The sequence below is a fragment of the Pseudopodoces humilis genome, chromosome 18 (assembly GCF_049639895.1).
Source record: "Pseudopodoces humilis isolate 2021_Gansu_Grassland_sample_001 chromosome 18, ASM4963989v1, whole genome shotgun sequence".
Lineage (NCBI taxonomy): Eukaryota > Metazoa > Chordata > Aves > Passeriformes > Paridae > Pseudopodoces > Pseudopodoces humilis.
In genome coordinates, this window is record NC_142217.1 from 16,200,464 (window position 1) to 16,218,964 (window position 18,501).

Below are 18,501 nucleotides of genomic sequence, written 5' to 3' on the forward strand. Positions count from 1 at the left end.
ACCAGCCGGGTTTTCCTGCCGAGGATTCCCGCTGACCTCACTCCCGCTGGAATCTCTCCCACTCTCTCTGCTGGTGTTATCCCGGTTTTCCCTCGCTTGGAATTCCCACTCTCCTGGATTTCCCTCTTGCCATTCCAAGGATGGAGAATTCCCGGCACCAAAAAATAAAAAAAAAAAAAAAAAAAAAAAAAAAGGGATAAAACCACCTCAGTTTGGTTTTTCCAGGAAAATCCTCTCAGCTGGGTGGGAATGATTGAAATCTCTGGGAAAAATGGAGAGGGAACATTCCCAAGGGTATGGAATGACAGGAAAACGGGGAATGGCTCCCGACTGCCAGAGGGCAGGGAAAAATGGGATTTTGGGAAGGAATTCCTGGCTGGGAGGGTGGGAGGGGCTGGGCTGGAATTCCCAGAGAAGCCTCTGGATCCCTGGAAGCGCCCAAGGAAAGGTTGGATGAGGATTGGAGCACCCCGGGATAATGGGAAGTGCTGGGGTTGGAATGGGATGAGTTTTCCAGTTCCAGGAGCAATCCAGGATCGTCCCAGCCTCACCATTCCAGAGTCAATCCCACAAAATGGGGAATTTTGGGATAAAACAAAAAGATGGAAAAGGACAAAATGAGCCATCCTGGGAATGATCCGGAGCCTCCAGCTCCTCCTGGAATGGGAAAGCTTTTCCAGGAAAGCTTTTCCAGAAAGGCTTTTCCAGGAGGCTCCAGAAGATTCCGGGAGGAAAAGAATTCCTCCTTCTTTCCCATCAGTTTTCCAGCCTTCAGTGAAAGGCCGGGATGAAAGAATTCCGGAATGTCCACGGCAGGGCTGGAACGGGATGCTCCGGAAAATCCCATCCAATGCAAAGCAATCCCGCGGAGGAAATTCCCATCTCCCAATTTTCCAGCGGTGTTTTCCCTTCCCCGAGCAGGAACAAAGGGATCCAGAGCTCCTCCAGGAAGAGCCATCCCGAAAAGTCATGGAAAGGGCACATGAATAAAGGATGAATAAAGCCGGGAGGAGGCGGAAACGCGGGAAGAGCAGCGGAGCCTCATTATCCCAGATCCCAAAATTCCTCAGGAGGCTCCAGCGGAGCCGAGCCCGTGAATATTTTATAGGGAAGCTCCCGTTCCCTTCCTGCTTTTCCCTTCCTGAAAGAAGCTTTGGAAAACAAGGAATGATCCCTGTGTGGAAAACAAGGAATGATCCCTGTGTGGAAAACAAGGAATTCAATCCAAAGAAATAAAGGCAAAGTGGGAAGAAAGGGAAGAGGGAATATTCCAGCCTCCCAAATTAAATCCACTTGGAAATCCTTCTCTTTTCCTGAAAAGAAGGTTAAGGAAAAGAATTCCAAAGGTTTTTTTTCCAGAGGCATCCGTGCCTGGAACAGCTCCAGGAGCTCTCCCGGAGCTGCAGCTCCCAAGGAAAGGAAGGGAAGAGATTTTTGCAGCTGTTCCATGCTCCCAAATCCGGCTGATCCAGAGGATTCCCTGGCTGGGATGGAACATTCCCTGGGCTCGGAAAATCCGCACTGAGCTTCTAACAGGATTTTCCCTGGATTTGGTTAAAATAGGGATTAAATCAAGTTCAAACCCTCCCCCGCCCCCTCCCCGGGCGTTTCTCCCTTGGATTTTGTATCCAGGAAATTTGGAATTCCATCACTTTGTCCTTGGCCGCCTGCAGATTCCAACTCTTTTCCTGCCCCACAGGAGCAGCCGGAGAATTCCAAGATCTCCCAGGAATTCTGGCTTCCCCTCCGATCCCAGGATCAGTGGGATGGGCCAGGACTGCCTGTGGGGCTGGATTCGGGGATGGGAGCAGCCCCGATTCCCTGGATTCAGCCATTCCCGTGGGATCCAAGGGCTCGGACACCCCACCCTGCCGGGACAAAGCTCCAGGAATTTGGGAACGCGGCCTTTTCCCCCTGGAGCCGTGGGATGCGGGAATGTCCGGATCCCCCAAAACTCCAGGCACAGCACTGGGATCAGATCCAGCAGCACCTGGAATAGGAGAAATCCCCCCATTCCTTCCCCAAATCCCAGCACATCCAAGTTTTCCCTTTATCCCGGAGCATTTCCCGCTCCGAACGCCGGGAATGGAATCCCTGTGTTCCAATCCCGCTCCAGCCCGGATAAAAATTCCTCCCTCTGGCGCAGCCACATTCCTTCATCCCAAAATTCCCTTGGATGTGCCCGGCCCCTCCCGTCCCTCCACACCGGGAGCGGCCAGTCGGGAATGTTGGGATTGGGATCGCTCCAGGTTTTTTTCCCTGCTCCAGACGGGGAATTGGAGCTGCGGGGGCGAGCGGCTCCTGCAGGGATGGGAGTGCCGGGAAAACCGGGAAAGGACGCGGAATACCGGAATAAGGACAGGGAAACACCGGGATGAAGGGCATGGGAATACCGGGATGGGGGAATACCGGGATAAGGGAATACCTGGATGAGAAAAGGAACACCGGGATGAGGACGGGAACACAGGGAAGGGACACGGGAACACCGGGATGACGGACAGGGATTGGGACGGATTGGGATGAGGACACGGGAACACCGGGATAAGGGACACGGGAACACCGGGATGAGGGAGAGGGAAACACTGGGATGAGGACACGGGAACACAGGGATAAGAACAGGAACACCGGGATGAGGAAAGGAGCTCTGGGATGAATACCTTATCCCGGTGTTCCCTTTTCCCGGTGTTCCCTTTTTTCCCCTTTTTTCCCCTTTTTTCCCCTTTTTTCCCCTTTTTTCCCCTTTTTTCCCCTTTTTTCCCCTTTTTTCCCCTTTTTTCCCCTTTTTTCCTCCTTCTTCCCCTTTCCCCCCATTTTTCCCCCTTTCCCCTTTTCCCATTTCTTTCCCCCTCTCCATTCCCGGTTGAACGGAACCGCGTCCCCGTCACCATGACAACGAGACGCGTGCAGTGAGGGGGCGGGCCCACACACCCCACCGACCAATCAGCGCCGCTCTCAGCGCTCACCCTCTCTCTGATTGGCGCACGCGGCCGTCCATCACCTCGCGGGCCCGCCCAGCCGGCGGTTGCGGCGCTGAGGGGAGGCTCCGCCATGGCGCAGCCCGAGGAGCCGCAGCCCGCGGTGCTTCCCTCCTGCCCGCTGCCCACCAAGATCTGCCATGTGGCCCGCAGCGAGCGGCCGCGCTCCTGCTGCGGCATGGCCATGGCCGGCTTCCGCACCGCCAAGTACCAGGTGCCCGAGTGGCAGCGCCGCAACGCCGGCGTTTGCTTCAAGGCGGTGTCGGCGGGCGAGGAGGCGGAGCGGGGCCGCGCCGAGGCCGCGCACCTGATGAAGCAGGCGGCCGCCAGCGCGCAGCGAGCGCAGGAATACTCCAGAACAACGCTGGGCCAGCGGCTGCAAGACATCCAGTTCTGGAGGGTGGAGCTGCAGAAGGAGATCATGGATCTGGACAACGAGACCAACCTGCTGGCGGCGCAGAAGCTGCGGCTGGAGCGGGCGCTCGATGCCACCGAGGTGCCCTACGCGGTTGTCATCGATAACCTGGAGTGCCGGGACCGGCGGCAGCCCCCGGACCTGGTGATCGATGAGGTGGAGAGGCAGCTGCTGAAGGTGGGCACGGCCTGAGGCTGGGCACAACCATGGTACTGCTGCCCTGGCAGTGCCACCTTGGCAGTGACACCCTGGCAGTGACACCCTGACAGTGCCACCCTGGCAGTGACACCCTGGCAGTGACACCCTGACCGTGACACCCTGGCAGTGACACCCTGACAGTGCCACCCTGGCAGTGACACCCTGACCGTGACACCCTGGCAGTGACACCCTTGGCAGTGCCACCCTGGCAGTGCCACCCTGGCAGTGCCACCCTGGCAGTGCCACCCTGACCGTGACACCCTGGCAGTGACACCCTGGCAGTGACACCCTGACAGTGCCACCCTGGCAGTGACACCCTGACCGTGACACCCTGGCAGTGACACCCTGACCGTGACACCCTGGCAGTGACACCCTGTCGGTGCCAGCGCTGAAACGAGGAGCAGCAATGAGTGGAATGTTCACTTCCAATGCTGGAAGTGTCTCCCGCCATTCCTGGTGCCCCTTCCTGGACTCCCGGTGTCACTCCAAGGATTTTTTTTCAAGTCTTTGCTTTGTTCAATAAGTGTTTCAAATCACTCTGTGAAGTGTTTCAAGTCACTTTGTGAAGTGTTTCAAGTCACTCTGTGAAGGGATCAAATCACTTTGTAAAGTGTTTCAAATCACTTTTCAAAGGGATCAAGTCACTCTGTGAAGTGTTTCAAATCACTTTGTGATCCAATCACTTTGTAAAGTGTTTCAAATCCCTTCTCGAGGGGATCAAGTCACTCTGTGAAGTGTTTCAAGTCACTTTGTGAAGTGTTTTAAGTCCCTCTGTGAAGGGATCAAATCACTTTGAGAAGTGGCTGAGGGAGAGCTGATCCCTCCCTCAGCCCAGATCCCGACAGAACCAGCCCGGAGTTTTCCTGCAGCACCACAAGACCCCAATCCTGTCAGAAATTCCTTCTCCCCTCGCCTTGAAATCCTCTCCACTTGAAAACTCCACACTCTGAAGGTTTGGGAACGCTGGGATATTCCTTGGCTGGTCCCATCCTCAAATTGTCCAAATTTTGACAGTTTCTGTCATTAATTTTCCCTGAGTTTTGCCAAGGTGACGATCCAACCCTGTCACTGAGATTCCTGTCAAATTCCAGCGTCATTCTTGTGCTGGATCATACAAAATCTGTGTTTTCCAGGGTATTTTCCATTCTGGAATAACAGTCCGATATTCCATAAATATATATTCCACTATCCCGTAAATTAATTAATGATTCTTCATCTGCAGCCTCCAATCAAAACCAGTTCCTGATCAGCCACTCATTAAACCACTCATTAAATATTCAAAAGAGATTATTTTTATTAATATTTTATAATATTATAATAATTAATATTAATTTAAGGGATCCAACTGAAATGTTTGGACAATGGCACCTGCTGGGATTTTTTGGGATTATCCTGGGAAGAACCACGAATTGCTTGATCCCTGTGGATCCTTCCCAACTCAGAATATCCTAGGATTCCATGGAGAGGACATGATAGGATTTGGGAATATTTTGAATGGGAATTGTGTGGAATTTCTGATTTATAATCAATATTGAAGAGGTTTTTCCAGTTAAAAATATGAACAGGGAAGAGTTGGTGTAGGAATTCACAATTCTCCCAATTCCATCTGGGAATTGTTACAAAATTCAGGGAATATTTTAGGTTGGAAAAGATTTTAAATCTCATTGAGTCCATCCTGATGAATCCGGTTCCAGGCATGGGGATATTCCCTGGATCTTCCCTATCTCAAAACCGAGCAAGGAATTCACTTATTCCGTTTAATCTGACGGGATCGTGGAATCCTGGAAGGGTTTGGGATGGATGGGAGCTTAAAAATCATCAATTCCCACCTCTTCCCACTATTCCCACCCTCTCCCACCATCCCAGGTTTCTCCAAGCCCTGTCCAACCTGGCCTTGGACATTCCAGGGATGGAGCAGCCGCAGCTTCTCTGGGAATCTGTGCCAGGGAATAATTCCTTCCCCAACAGGATAGCTCACAGACTTTTCCATGGAACCCACAGAATTCCCAGACTGTAGAAGTATTCCAGGTTTTTCAGCCTCTGTAGGTTTAGAGCTGAGTTCCCTCGGGATCTGCTGACTCCAAAATTCCAGGTTTTCCCATAACAAAGTGAGAGTAAATAAGGAAATGTAAGGATGTATCCACAAATTGTTCCTCAGGATTGTGTTTCCTGCTCCAGATCCATGGAATTCTCCCATTTTTTCTTTAGGAAGCAGATCTTATCCGGGATATCCGGGATCTTCTGAAAAGAACCATCATCCAAGCTACCACCCAGATAAGGTAAATCATTTCCCAGGATCCTTCAGCCAAACAATTCCCGGGATAAAGGTGGATGCAGATCTCAGGATCTGTGGGAACTCCATTTAAACTCTGGATTTTTAGGTAGATTTTGATTTTCCTGCTTTCCAGAACTATGTTGGATTTGTTTTCCAACACTAAATTCCATAAAAATATGCTGTAAAAATATTTATTTATTATTTCCTGCTACAAAAAGATTATCTGGATATCTCCTTGGGAATATCTTTGTATTATTAAAGGGATTTTTGGGATCAAAGGAGCTTCCCAAGAGGAATCTTTTTTTGCCACCAGATGTCAGTGTGAACTTTAAATCCAGAATTTCTGTGCCAGGTCAGGTGTTCCTTGCCATTCCAAAGGATTATTTGCTTGGAATTTCTAACAAACCTTTTGGAAAGAAGTTATTGTATCCTCAAATCCATCGGAATAACGGAATTAATTCCTATTTTGGTTCAAAAAATCCTTTAATCTGCTCCTGTTCTACCTGATCAAAGAAATATTGGTGTTTAAAAAATAGCTGTAAATGCCAATTAATACAAAGTAGCTCTGTTATATTAATTACAGCATGAGAGCAGCCTAATGAGGTCAATTTGGGGGGTTTTAATTATTTAAAATCAATTCATCCCCATTTTTTATCCATTTTAATCCCACTTTTGCCCTATTTTTGTCCCAATTTAGTCTTTTTTTTTTGTCCCACTTTAATCCCATTTTTCCCCATTTTAGTCTTTTTTTTTCCCCATTTTAATCCCATTTTTGCCCCATTTTAGTCTCATTTTTGCCCCGTTTAACCCCATTGTATTCCCGTTTTCCAGGAGAATTCTCAATTCCTTGTCTGACAGTGACACCTGGTGTTATCAGCTGACAACAACCCCCAGGCTTTTGGAATTAGAATAATTATAATTATCATTAACTGAGCGATGTGTGACTCTAATTAACGACAAAGAAGCAATTTTAATCCGAATGGCATTAAAAATGATCCAGTCCCACAGACAGGGACATTCCACAATCCCAGGGTGCTCCAAGCTGGCCTTGGGCACTTCCAGGGATCCAGGGGCAGCCACAGCTTCTCTGGGAATTCTCTTCCATGGCCTCCCCACCTTCCCACTGGAATTTTTTCCCAATATTCCATCTCAGTCAGGCTCCTCTTCCAGGGGAGGGAGAGTTTGGGATTTTCCAGCCCGCAAACAATTTCATGGTCTCGTTTCCCTGTGGAGCACAAAGGGTGGAGCTGCGCTTCCCAAATAAGGATGGCTTGGGAATTCTCTTGCTCCCAGCTGAGCTGTGATCCCAACTTTGCAGATCCAATCGGATCCAGAAGGAAAACTGCGAGCTGGACTGGTCGGACAAGGTGGAGACGTTCCACATCGACGACAAATGCGTCGGCTACTGCAGCGACAGCACCGACGTCCAGTTCCACCCCAGCTCCGTCAAGTTTGAGGAGGAGTGAGTCATTCCCAGGATCTTTGTGGGATAACACACCTGAAACGCTCAGTCCTGGTGGGATCGGGTGTGGAAAGAGCTTCCAGGCAGCTCCATGGATGGAAAGGCTGTGCTGGATGTCCTGTGTGGAATATTTGGGTGGGATGTTCTTGGGAGCTCGTCCAGTTCCAACCTCAACGCCCTCCACCATGCCTGGCTGTTCCAAACTCTGTCCTTGGATTCTTCCAGGGATCCAGGGGCAGTCACAGCTTCTCTGGGAATTTTTAACCCCTCCTCACCTTTCCAGGGAATTCCCAATATCCCACTTATCCCTGCCTCTCCATGGGAAGCCATTCCGTGTGTCCTGTCCCTCCATTGTCCCAAATCCCTCTCCAGCTCTCCTGGAGCCCCTTTAGGTCCTGGAAGCTCTCCCTGGATCCTTTCCCTTCTCCAGGCTGTCAAGATCACAGTTTCTTTTATGTATTTAATTATTATTTAATATACTTAATTTATTATATACTTAATTATAATTAAGTATATAATTATAATTAGATAATTGAGGATAATTAATGTACTTAACACTTGAATAAATTATTAATTTATTCAAGAGTTTTTATGGATATATTCAAGGACTTTTATTGATTTATTCAGGCATTTTTATTGATTTATTCAGGGATTTTTGTTGTTTTATTAGAGGACTTTCATTGATTTATTCGAGGATTTTTATTGATATATTCCGGGATTTTTATTGATTTATTGGAGGACTTTTATTGATTTATCCAAGGATTTTTATTATTTGAGGACTTTTACTGATTTATTGGATGATTTTTATTGATTTATTGGATGATTTTTATTGATTTATTGGCGGGAATTCGCCTTGTTCCTCACAAGAAACCAACACAGCAAACACCAGCTGAACCAACCAGAAGCTGCTCCCGCCTTTCCAAGTAAAGAACCGGGACAAAACGCCCATTTTTTCCCATTCCTCGTTCTTCCAGCGCCTCCACACCCAAATCCTGGGCCCAGTTCAGCCACGACAACATTTCCAGGGCGGAGCAGGAGAAGTTGGCGTCGGTGCAGCTCCGCTCGCTCATCAACAGCATCATCCGCGACGCGTCCGAGGACCTGCGCATGCAGCGCGCCGCCGTCAACGAGGCCTTCGACACCCACTGCCGCGAGCTGGACGACGTCAAATTCCGCCTGGAGCAGCACCTGCAGCAAGTCCGTGCGATTCCATGGAATTCTGGCAGCAGGGAGATCCGGTCTTTAAAAAAAAAAATGGTTTAATCCATGTGGGGGTGAAGTGTTTTGGTGTCAGAGCAGGATACGGGGAGATTTCAGTGTCTTGTTTGGCGCTGGTTCAACTCTTGGGAGTTTTTGTTGGAATAGAGTTCCATGGGATTCCATGGAATTCTGGCATCATGGGAAATTGGTTCTTTAAAAAAAAATTGTTTAATCCATGTGGGGGTGAAATATTTTGGTGTCAGAGCAGGATACGGGGAGATTTCAGGGTCTTGTTTGGTTCTTGTTCAGTTCTTGGTGCTTTTTGTTGGGATGGAGTTCCATGGGATTCCCTGGAATTCTGGCATCGTGGATTAATTCTTTCCAAAAAAAATGGTTTAATCCATGTGGGAGAAAATTATTTTGGTGTCAGAGCAGGATACGGGGAGATTTCAGTGTCTTGTTTGGCTCTGGTTCAACTCTTGGGAGTTTTTGTTGGAATAGAGTTCCGTGGGATTCCATGGAATTCTGGCATCATGGGAAACTGGTTCTTTCCGAAAAAAAATGGTTTAATCCACCTTGGGGTGAAATATTTAATAATAAAATAAATAAAAATAAATAAAAATTATTTCACTGATTCTCAGTGTAATGATAAAAATTAATGAAAAAGGTAAAAATAAAAAAATAATAAAAAAATAAATAAAATTAAAATAATAAAAAAATAAAAAAAATATTTCACTGATTCTGTATAATAATAAAACTAACCACCCACCTTAAGTTGGGGTCAAGCCCACCTTAATTCTCATATTTAATCCCCAAGAAAACAAAATTAATCAGATTATCATCTAAAATGAAAACTATTCTTGCTGTACATTAATTCTCCAGCCTGGTGGTGAAAACCTTCACGCTTCACCACCACCAGATCTTTCTGGGGATGGCATTTATCATCAGCTGGAACCTTTTTTTCCTTGGATTTCCCGTGCAGATCCTGAAGGACATTGGCGAGGAGGAGGCCAACATGGCGAGGCTGAAGAAGGCCATCCGGGACAAGGAGGCTCACTTGAAGGTGGCTCACACCCGGCTCTACGACCGATCCTTCCGACCCAACGTGGAGCTGTGCCGGGACGAGCCCCAGTTCAGGTGGGCACCCCCCCTTGGGCAATTAGCCCTCCTCGGCTAATTAATCACCTCCCGCGGCGCTCCTCTGCCACCCCAAAGGGATTTTTTACCTCACAGCTTTGGATTTTTTATCTCACCACATTTCATTTTTTACCTCACAGCTTTGCATCTCTTACCTCAACGTTGCATTTCTTACAACTTCTTATTTTTTACCTCACTTCTCATCTTTTACCTCACAGCTTTTGATTTTTTACCTCACAACTTTTAATTTTTTACTTCAATATTTCAGGTTTTTACCTCACAGCTTTTCATTTTTTATCTCACCACATTTCGTTTTTTACCTCACAACTTTGCATCTCTTTCCTCAACATTGCATTTCTTACAACTTCTCATTTTTTACCTCACTTCTCATCTTTTACCTCACAGCTTTTGATTTTTTACCTCACAACATTTCATTTTTTACCTCACAACTTTGCATCTCTTACCTCAACATTGTATTTCTTACAACTTCTCATTTTTTTACCTCACAACATTTCATTTTTACCTCTCAACTTTTCATGTTTTTACCTTGCAAATTTTGATTTTTTACCTCACAACTTTTCATGTTTTACCTCACAGCTTTGCATTTCTTACCTTCCAAACTGCATTTCTTACCTCAACATTGCATTTCTTACCTCACAACTTCTGATTTTTTACCTCACAATGGTTCATTTTTTACCTCAGCATTTTGTATTTTACCTCACAGCTTTTGATTTACCTCACAACTTTTCATTTTTTACCTCACAACTTTTCATTTTTTACCTCACAACATTCAATTTTTTTCTACTCAAAGTCAGAAACAACTTTTCCTTTCTCTAGCTGACCTTTATCCCAAATCCAATTTTGGATTCTTCATAGGCCTTTTCCTGATGAATTTTCAATTCTCTGGTTGATCTTTATCCCAAATCCAATATTTTCTTGGATATTTCTGATGTATTTTCCTGATAAATTTTCTTTTCTGTAGTCGACCTTTATCCCAAATCCAATTTTGGATTTTTCTGAGGTATTTTTCCTGATGAATTTTAGATTCTGTAGTTGACCTTTATCCCAAATCCAATCTCGGATTTTTCTGATGCCTTTCCCTGAGGAATTTTGGATTCTGTAGTCGACCTTCATCCCAAATCCCATCTCTCACATCCCCTCCCCCTGATTTTTCCGTGCCTTCACCCCATCCCTTGCAGGCTGGTGAGCGAGGTGGAAGAGCTCGCAGTATTCCTGGAGGCCCTGAAGAGAAAACTGATGGAATCGGAGCAGAACCTGAAGAACCTGGAGGAGACGAGGATGAAGCTGGAGAAGGAGATCGCTGTGAAAGCCAACAGCATTTTTATCGACAGGCAGAAGTGCATGGGCTACCGAATTCGCTACCCCGTGGACCTGGAGGTGGCGAGTTACAAGCAGTGATTTCTGTACCCACCCTGCAGAATCCGGGAGAAAACCACAATTCCTTCTTTTCTGTTGAGCCATTGGCAAGTGTGGAAAAAATATCTGTGAGCTTTCATACGAAATAAATTGAGATATTATTCATTGAAGTGTTGTGTTCACTCCATTTTCTTCTATTTGGGTTAAAATGTTTTAAGAAATTCCTCCTTTTCCTCCTTTTCCTCCTTTTCCTCCTTTTCCTCCTTTTCCTCCTTTTTCCCCTTTCCCCTTTCCCCTTTCCCCTTTCCCCTTGCTCCTTTCCTTTCCTTTCCTTTCCTTTCCTTTCCTTTCCTTTCCTTTCCTTTCCTTTCCTTTCCTTTCCTTTCCTTTCCTTTCCTTTCCTTTCCTTTCCTTTCCTTTCCTTTCCTTTCCTTTCCTTTCCTTTCCTTTCCTTTCCTTTCCTTTCCTTTCCTTTCCTTTCCTTTCCTTTCCTTTCCTTTCCTTTCCTTTCCTTTCCTTTTCCTTTCCTTTCCTTTCCTTTCCTTTCCTTTCCTTTCCTTTCCTTTCCTTTCCTTTCCTTTCCTTTCCTTTCCTTTCCTTTCCTTTCCTTTCCTTTCCTTTCCTTTCCTTTCCTTTCCTTTCCTTTCCTTTCCTTTCCTTTCCTTTCCTTTCCTTTCCTTTCCTTTCCTTTCCTCTCCTCTCCTCTCCTCTCCTCTCCTCTCCTCTCCTCTCCTCTCCTCGAGTCTCCTCGAGTCTCCTCGAGTCTCCTCGAGTCTCCTCGAGTCTCCTCGAGTCTCCTCGAGTCTCCTCGAGTCTCCTCTCCTCTCCTCTCCTCGAGTCTCCTCTCCTCGAGTCTCCTCGAGTCTCCTCGAGTCTCCTCGAGTCTCCTCTCCTCGAGTCTCCTCTCCTCGAGTCTCCTCTCCTCGAGTCTCCTCGAGTCTCCTCTCCTCTCCTCTCCTCCCTTTCCCAACAAAAGCCATAAAACCAGAGTTTAAACCTGCTTTAAATAAATTTATTCCTTCTGCAATCTGTCTATAGCACATGTGCTTATTTTGGGGGATTTCATCCTAATAATTAAATAGGAGTGAATATTTATTAGGGATAATAACAATATCCAGGTGGAAATAAAATATTTATAGCTTGAAGTGAGAGGAATAAACTGAGCAAGGAATTGAGGCTGCTCAGACATTATTAATAAAAATCCCAAATTTTCCACATATTTTCCAGGTTTGATGCCAATTTGCCCTTTGGAAAACCACTCCCAATCCCTGGCACCTGCTGAGATGAATCCAAGGATTTTTAACCTTCCAGGTGATTAATTAATCAAGGGGAAAAAAAAACCAAGAAAATTTAACCAGCTTGGGAATGCAGTCCTGAATTTCCACTTCAGCCCTGGGATGTGGAACGGAGCTGTGTTCCAGCTTTTCCCTGGAAGCAAAGCCTGTGGATGAGCTGTTATCCATAATTTTATCCGTAATTATCCACATCAGCTCCCCCAGCAAATGCCACGGAGCCATTATTGGGCACTTGTTAAATGTGTGACGTGTCCAAAAACAGGGAAAAACGGCCAGACCAAAATTCCATCATTTCCTGTTTTACAGGGATATTTTAACCTTTAAAAAGCAGCTGCTCAAAGTGGGGAAAAAATTCCTTAAAGGCAAAATTCCCACTAAAAAGCTCCTGGCCAGGGCCATTTGCAGAGGGGTGTGGTGTTGGAATTCCTGGGATTTTGTGTTACCGGATTCAGAATTATCCAGGAATTGCTATTCCTGCTAAAAGCTGCTCCCATTTTTTGGGGAATGTCAACGAGGGCTTGGGATCCGAGAGTCTGGGTTGTCCTTTGGGGTTTTTCATGGATTTCTCCCCATGATTCCATTTGATAGCCCAGATGTTGGATCCTGAGGGAGAAATCATGGAATCCTGGAATGACTGGGCTTGGAAGATACCTTAAAGCCCATCCAGCTCAAACACCTTCCACTATCCCAGGTTTTTCCAAACTCTCTCCAACCTTGAACATTCCAGGGATGGGGCGGCCACAGCTTCTCTGGGAATTCAATCCCAGCCTGGAATTCCTTCCCAAAATCCATCTAAACCTTCCCTCTTTTTATTTCGAGCTGCTAAATTTATTTATAATATGGAATGATTGTATTTTATCGGATTATTTATTTATAATATGGAATGATTCTATTTTATCGGAAGGGAAAACCCTGGAGCAACCTTCATCCCACTTTTCCCAGGATTCCAAGCAGCAAAGTTTTGCTCCAGCCCCTCCCAACCTTGCAAAAAAAAGGGAAACCTCAGCGTGGGAAAGCTCAGCCTTTAATCCATAAAAAGTGAAAAAAATGGGCTGGGAAAAAAGAATCCAAACATCCCGACACATTTAAACAAATATTCCAACAGATTTATCCAATATCCCGACACATTTATCAAATATCCAAACATTTATCAGCTATCCCGACATATTTATCAAATATCCAAACATTTATCAACTATCCCGACATATTTATCAAATATCCAAACATTTATCAACTATCCCGACACATTTATCAAATATCCCAGCATTTATCACCCTCCGCTGATAAGAGGGATTTTATTCCCAGCCTGTTCGAAAGTTGGAGGGGGAAGGGTTGGGAAATTCCAGTGAAATGGCTCCGTTTTTCCATAAAATCCAGACGGTTTGGGTTGGAAAGGACTTTAAAAATCACCAGGATTCTGTGTTTTAGGAGCATCTCCTCTGCCTGGGAGGGTTCATCCCATTCCCACCCTGCCAAGGGCAGGAAAACGTCAGGAGAAGCCGGAGGAGGATCCCAGTGCAGTTCTGCCCTACAGGGAGAATTTCCTTTCCCAGCCCCTTTTCCCTTCATTCCCAAAGCATTTCCCTGCTTTCCCTCCCGTGGTTCCGGTTGTTTTCCCACTTTTCCCGCAGGAAGCGGCGGTGTCAATCCCTGTGATTCAATTCCTGGGGATAATTGCTCTGGAGGGAAAATGGAATGAAAAGCAGAGTAGGCAGAAATGAGATTATTTCCCAGGCTCCATTTAACTCCCTGTGCCGTCGGAGCGCACGGATGTTCCCGAGGAACAGCCAGGACCCATTTGTCTGCAGTGGAAATGTCTCATCCCTGGGAAAACAGGGAAAATTTGTCAGATGATTGTAATTATTTCAGACTGGATCAGCTGGAGAGAGGGAGGCCGGGAACTGGGATAATAAAACCTCGGGAAAAGCAGTGAGGAACTGGGCTGGGGAAGGGAGAACCCCAGGGATGAGCAGCTTTGGGATGGGGTTGTGAGGCCAGGGCTTTCCTGCTTCTTTTCATCCCAAATTTTGTGTCCATGGGTCTTCCCTTCCCTTCCCTTCCCTTCCCTTCCCTTCCCTTCCCTTCCCTTCCCTTCCCTTCCCTTCCCTTCCCTTCCCTTCCCTTCCCTTCCCTTCCCTTCCCTTCCCTTCCCTTCCCTTCCCTTCCCTTCCCTTCCCTTCCCTTCCCTTCCCTTCCCTTCCCTTCCCTTCCCTTCCCTTCCCTTCCCTTCCCTTCCCTTCCCTTCCCTTCCCTTCCCTTCCCTTCCCTTCCCTTCCCTTCCCTTCCCTTCCCTTCCCTTCCCTTCCCTTCCCTTCCCTTCCCTTCCCTTCCCTTCCCCCCCCCCCCCTTCCCCCTTCCCCCTTCCCCTTCCCCCTTCCCCCTTCCCCCTTCCCCCTTCTCCCTTCTCCCTTCTCCCTTCTCCCTTCTCCCTTCTCCCTCTTTTCCCTTTTTTCCTTTTCCCTTTTTTCCCTTTCCCTTTTTTCCCTTTCCCTTTTTTCCCTTTCTCCTTTCCCCTTCCCCCTTTCCCCGCTCCAGGCAAGGTCTCACATTCCCAACCCACCCCAACCCCTCCCTCTGAGCAGCTTTTCCCTGCTCCCTCTCCATCCTCAAATTTCAGGGAACATCTGTTGGGATGGAGCTATTCCACAGGTGGAAAAAAGGAGGGGATGAAATAAACACCAGGAGCTGGGAATAAATTAAACCTCATTTGGGATGATGTCCCACAGGGAATGAATAAAAATGGAACGGCAAAAATCCATTTACCAGGGAGGTAAACACGGTGTTCCCGTCACGTTTTCCTGGTGGGATTTGCCAGAGGGAAAAAGGAATCCTAAATCTGGGAAGTGCTGCTGGTGCTGGAGGGATCCCATTTCCCTCTGCTGGGATTGGGGACTGAGGCATTCCCACATCCCAGGCTGGAAATAAAAAATTCATCCCTTTGGATTTTCTGTGATCATTTTAGGGAGCATTTAACTCATAAATCAAACTTTTCCCTAATTTTATTAAAACGGGAGCAGGGAAGGGTTTGGGGTTTGCAGGAAAAGCAAAGGAAAACAAAAGGAAAATGAAGCACTCCCCAAAATCAAACTAAGCCATAAATCCCGAATTCCCAACTCCTGTCTGAGCTCAGCTTTTGATGATGCCGGGGTCCCCTCTGGAATAAAATTCCAGCTGCTTTTGCTGCTCTGGAGAAGTGAAGGAGTTTTCCTCTGAAAAGACCAAAATTCCTCTTGGAATTCGGACTTTTTGTCCATCAGGGATTATTTGAGGCCGGAGCTTCCTCCACCACAGCAGGGATCCATAATTCCCATCAGGAATTTCTCCTCTCTCCTTGTTCCCATTCCAGCATTTCCTGGAGGAATCACAGGTGGAGAATTTTATTTTGGTGCTGTTTTTGAACAGATTTTTTTAATTCCCACCCCAAAACAAATGGCAGGAAGGAGCTGCCAGCTTTTCCAAGGGTTCCCACGCAGGCAGGGCAGGAATTCCTGGTGTTTTCCTTAAATCCCTCGGTGTTTGCAAGCTTTAGCAGATTATTCCAGCAGGTGGCAAAGGATTTATTCCCGGAATTTTCCTCACCCACATTCCTGCCTTGCCTTCCCGATCCCGGGTTTTTCCAGAACCAGGAAAATCTTGGAGCTGCAGCTTTGGGATCAACCATTTCCCAGCAATTCCTGAGGAGAAAAGCAGGAATGCAGGCATCCTTTGCATCCCGGGAATTCTGTGAATCCCTTTTCCTCCCAAACCCTTTCATTAATATTATTCCGAGAGTCTGGCATGGTAGAAAATGTAGTTCCAGGAATTTCACCACATTTTGGAGAGAAGGAATTAAAAAAATAATGGGATTTTTCACGAGTTCCAGTTGGGCTTTGTGTGGGAGAACAATCCAAGGATATCGGGAATTGTCAGGATTTGAATGGATTTATTCAAACCTCGTGTGAAAAACCATTTCAGTGTTGGTGGCTGGCACCTCAACAACGAATCCCCGATTTGTAGGGAATGATTCCATCCAGGAATGACTCGCCGGCAGCAATCAGAAGTTTGGGACTTGTCTGGAAGCGGAAAAGTTTGATGGGATTTAAATTCGGTTTAGTGGGAATGTAGCAGGAAATAAGGCACTGCTGTGTTCCAGGATCAGCTTTTCCTGTGAAATTCTGGGGATTGGAAAACACGGAATTCGGCCTGGAAGAAATTCCTGCTGGGAGTGGGAGCTGGGGGAAAAGAAACCCCAACAAATTAAAGGAATTTTGTTGCGTTGGGAGCCTCGGCAGCACCACGGAGAGCGACAAAACCCAAATCCGTCCTCTCCAAGGACGCGGGAATTGGAACGGATGGGAAGCTGGAGGAGCAGGAAAATAAAGCTGATAAGGGGCACAGATAAGAGAAATCCTTATCCAGAGGCTCATCCATCCTAAAAGAGATTTAATTCCTGTTTTAAGCTTGGCTTTGAGCGCTCGTTAAGGCTCGACTCTGAGTTTAACTGATAAGAGGTGGAGGAGCAGGAGAATAAAGCTGATAAGGGTCACAGATAAGAGAAATCCTTATCCAGAGGCACATCCATCCTAAAAGGGATTTAATTCTTGTTTTAGGCTCGACTCTGAGTTTAACTCGAATGAGGCTGGAGGAACAGGGAGACAAAGCTGGAAAGGCCTTAGGAAGGTCATGGATAAAAGAAGTCCTGATCCAGAGATTCATCCATCCCAACGTGGATTCAATTCTGGTTTAAGGCCCGACTTTTGAGCACTCATTTAAAGCTTGACTTTGACTGATAAGAGATGGAGGAAGAGGAAAATGAAGCTGATAACGGACACAGATAAGAGGAATCGTTTTCTAGAGGTTCATCCATCCTAAAATCCATTTAATTCTTATTTAAGGCCTGGCTTTGAGCTCTCATTCAAGGCTCGACTCCGAGTTTAACGGATTTGAGGCTGGAGAATCCACTTCCAGGGAGTCAGGGGCAGCCACAGCTTCTCTGGGAATTCTATTCCAGCCCCTTCCCACCCTCCCAGCCAGGAATTCCCTCCCAAGATCCCATCCAGCCCTGCCCTCTGGCAATGGGAAGCCATTCCCTGTGTTCTGTCTCTCCATCCCTTGGAAATATTCCCTCTCCATGTTTCCTGTAGCTCCTTCAGGCCCTGGAAGGTCACACTGAGGTCACCCCGAAGCTTCTCCTTTCCAGGCTGAACATTCCCAGCTCTCCCAGCCTTTCCCATTTGTTCCACCCCTCTGCTCATCCTGGTTTTTGCTCCACTGGGAACTGGGAAAATTCCAAGCCCAGTTTCCCTCTCAATGGCAAATCCAACCCTTTGGCTTCCTCCTCCAAGGAAGCTTCCAAGCTCAGAATTCCCGGCGGGAACAATCCCAGGCAGTGTCCAACCGGGAATATCTTCCCGCTTCCCAATTCCCCAATCTGACACCAGATGGGTCTGGAATTCCCACCCCTTGGAGAGGCTTTGACAGGCGTTGATTTCCCTCCCTCCCTCCCTCCCTCCCTCCCTCCCTCCGGAGCAGAACAAAGGGAGGCAAAACCCCCTCAGCCTCACTGCAATTCCCGATTTTCCCGGCTCAGGGAAAACTTTGGGCTGCAAACCGGGAATGTCACGGAGTTGCTCCCAGTTGGGAGCTGAGCTCGGGCTCTGTGAGTTCCCAAAGCGCTCGGGTTCAACGCCAGCGTTAAAAAAATGAAATAAAAATAAAAATAAAACTTCCTGCTGCACGTGGAATTCCTGGGAGAAGGAAAAAGTGGGAAGCAAATGCCGTGGCTGGAGGTGGTGATGGATATCTGTGGATATCTCCGGAGCTCCGAGCAGGGAGCAGCAGCAAACACATCCATTTATTTCTATGGCAACAGGAATAACTCAGGGCTCACCAGGGCCCAAATCTCAGCTGGCTTTGGAAACTCCGAGTGATGATTTCCACTCTGATTCAGGATTTTCCCAGCAATATCCAGAGCTCTTATCCCGTTCATCTCCTTTTTCTCGGGCTGGTCAAGTTAAAAGTCAGAATTCTTAGAGAAAAACATGGTGGGAAATCCAGGAAAAGGCTGGGATTGAGGGCTGGGCACTGCCCGGGGACGTTCAGGGGGAATTCCTGGGATCAGTCCCTGCCCCTTCCCCTGGAGCAGAGCCTGGACCCTGTAGCCAGGGACAGCCAGGGACACCTGGGGA

At 47.1% G+C, this 18,501-nt stretch overlaps 1 protein-coding gene across 1 annotated transcript; it reads left to right on the forward strand.

Moving 5' to 3' along the window:
- The first annotated feature begins 3,048 nt into the window (after positions 1-3,048).
- On the forward strand, positions 3,049-11,209 carry TEKT4 (tektin 4). The gene is made up of 6 exons (XM_005523072.2): positions 3,049-3,567; positions 5,797-5,867; positions 7,182-7,325; positions 8,300-8,522; positions 9,508-9,662; positions 10,862-11,209. The coding sequence occupies exons 1-6, from the start codon at positions 3,049-3,051 to the stop codon at positions 11,079-11,081; spliced, it is 1,332 nt and encodes a 443-aa protein (XP_005523129.1). The 3' UTR covers positions 11,082-11,209.
- Positions 11,210-18,501: the final 7,292 nt, after the last annotated feature.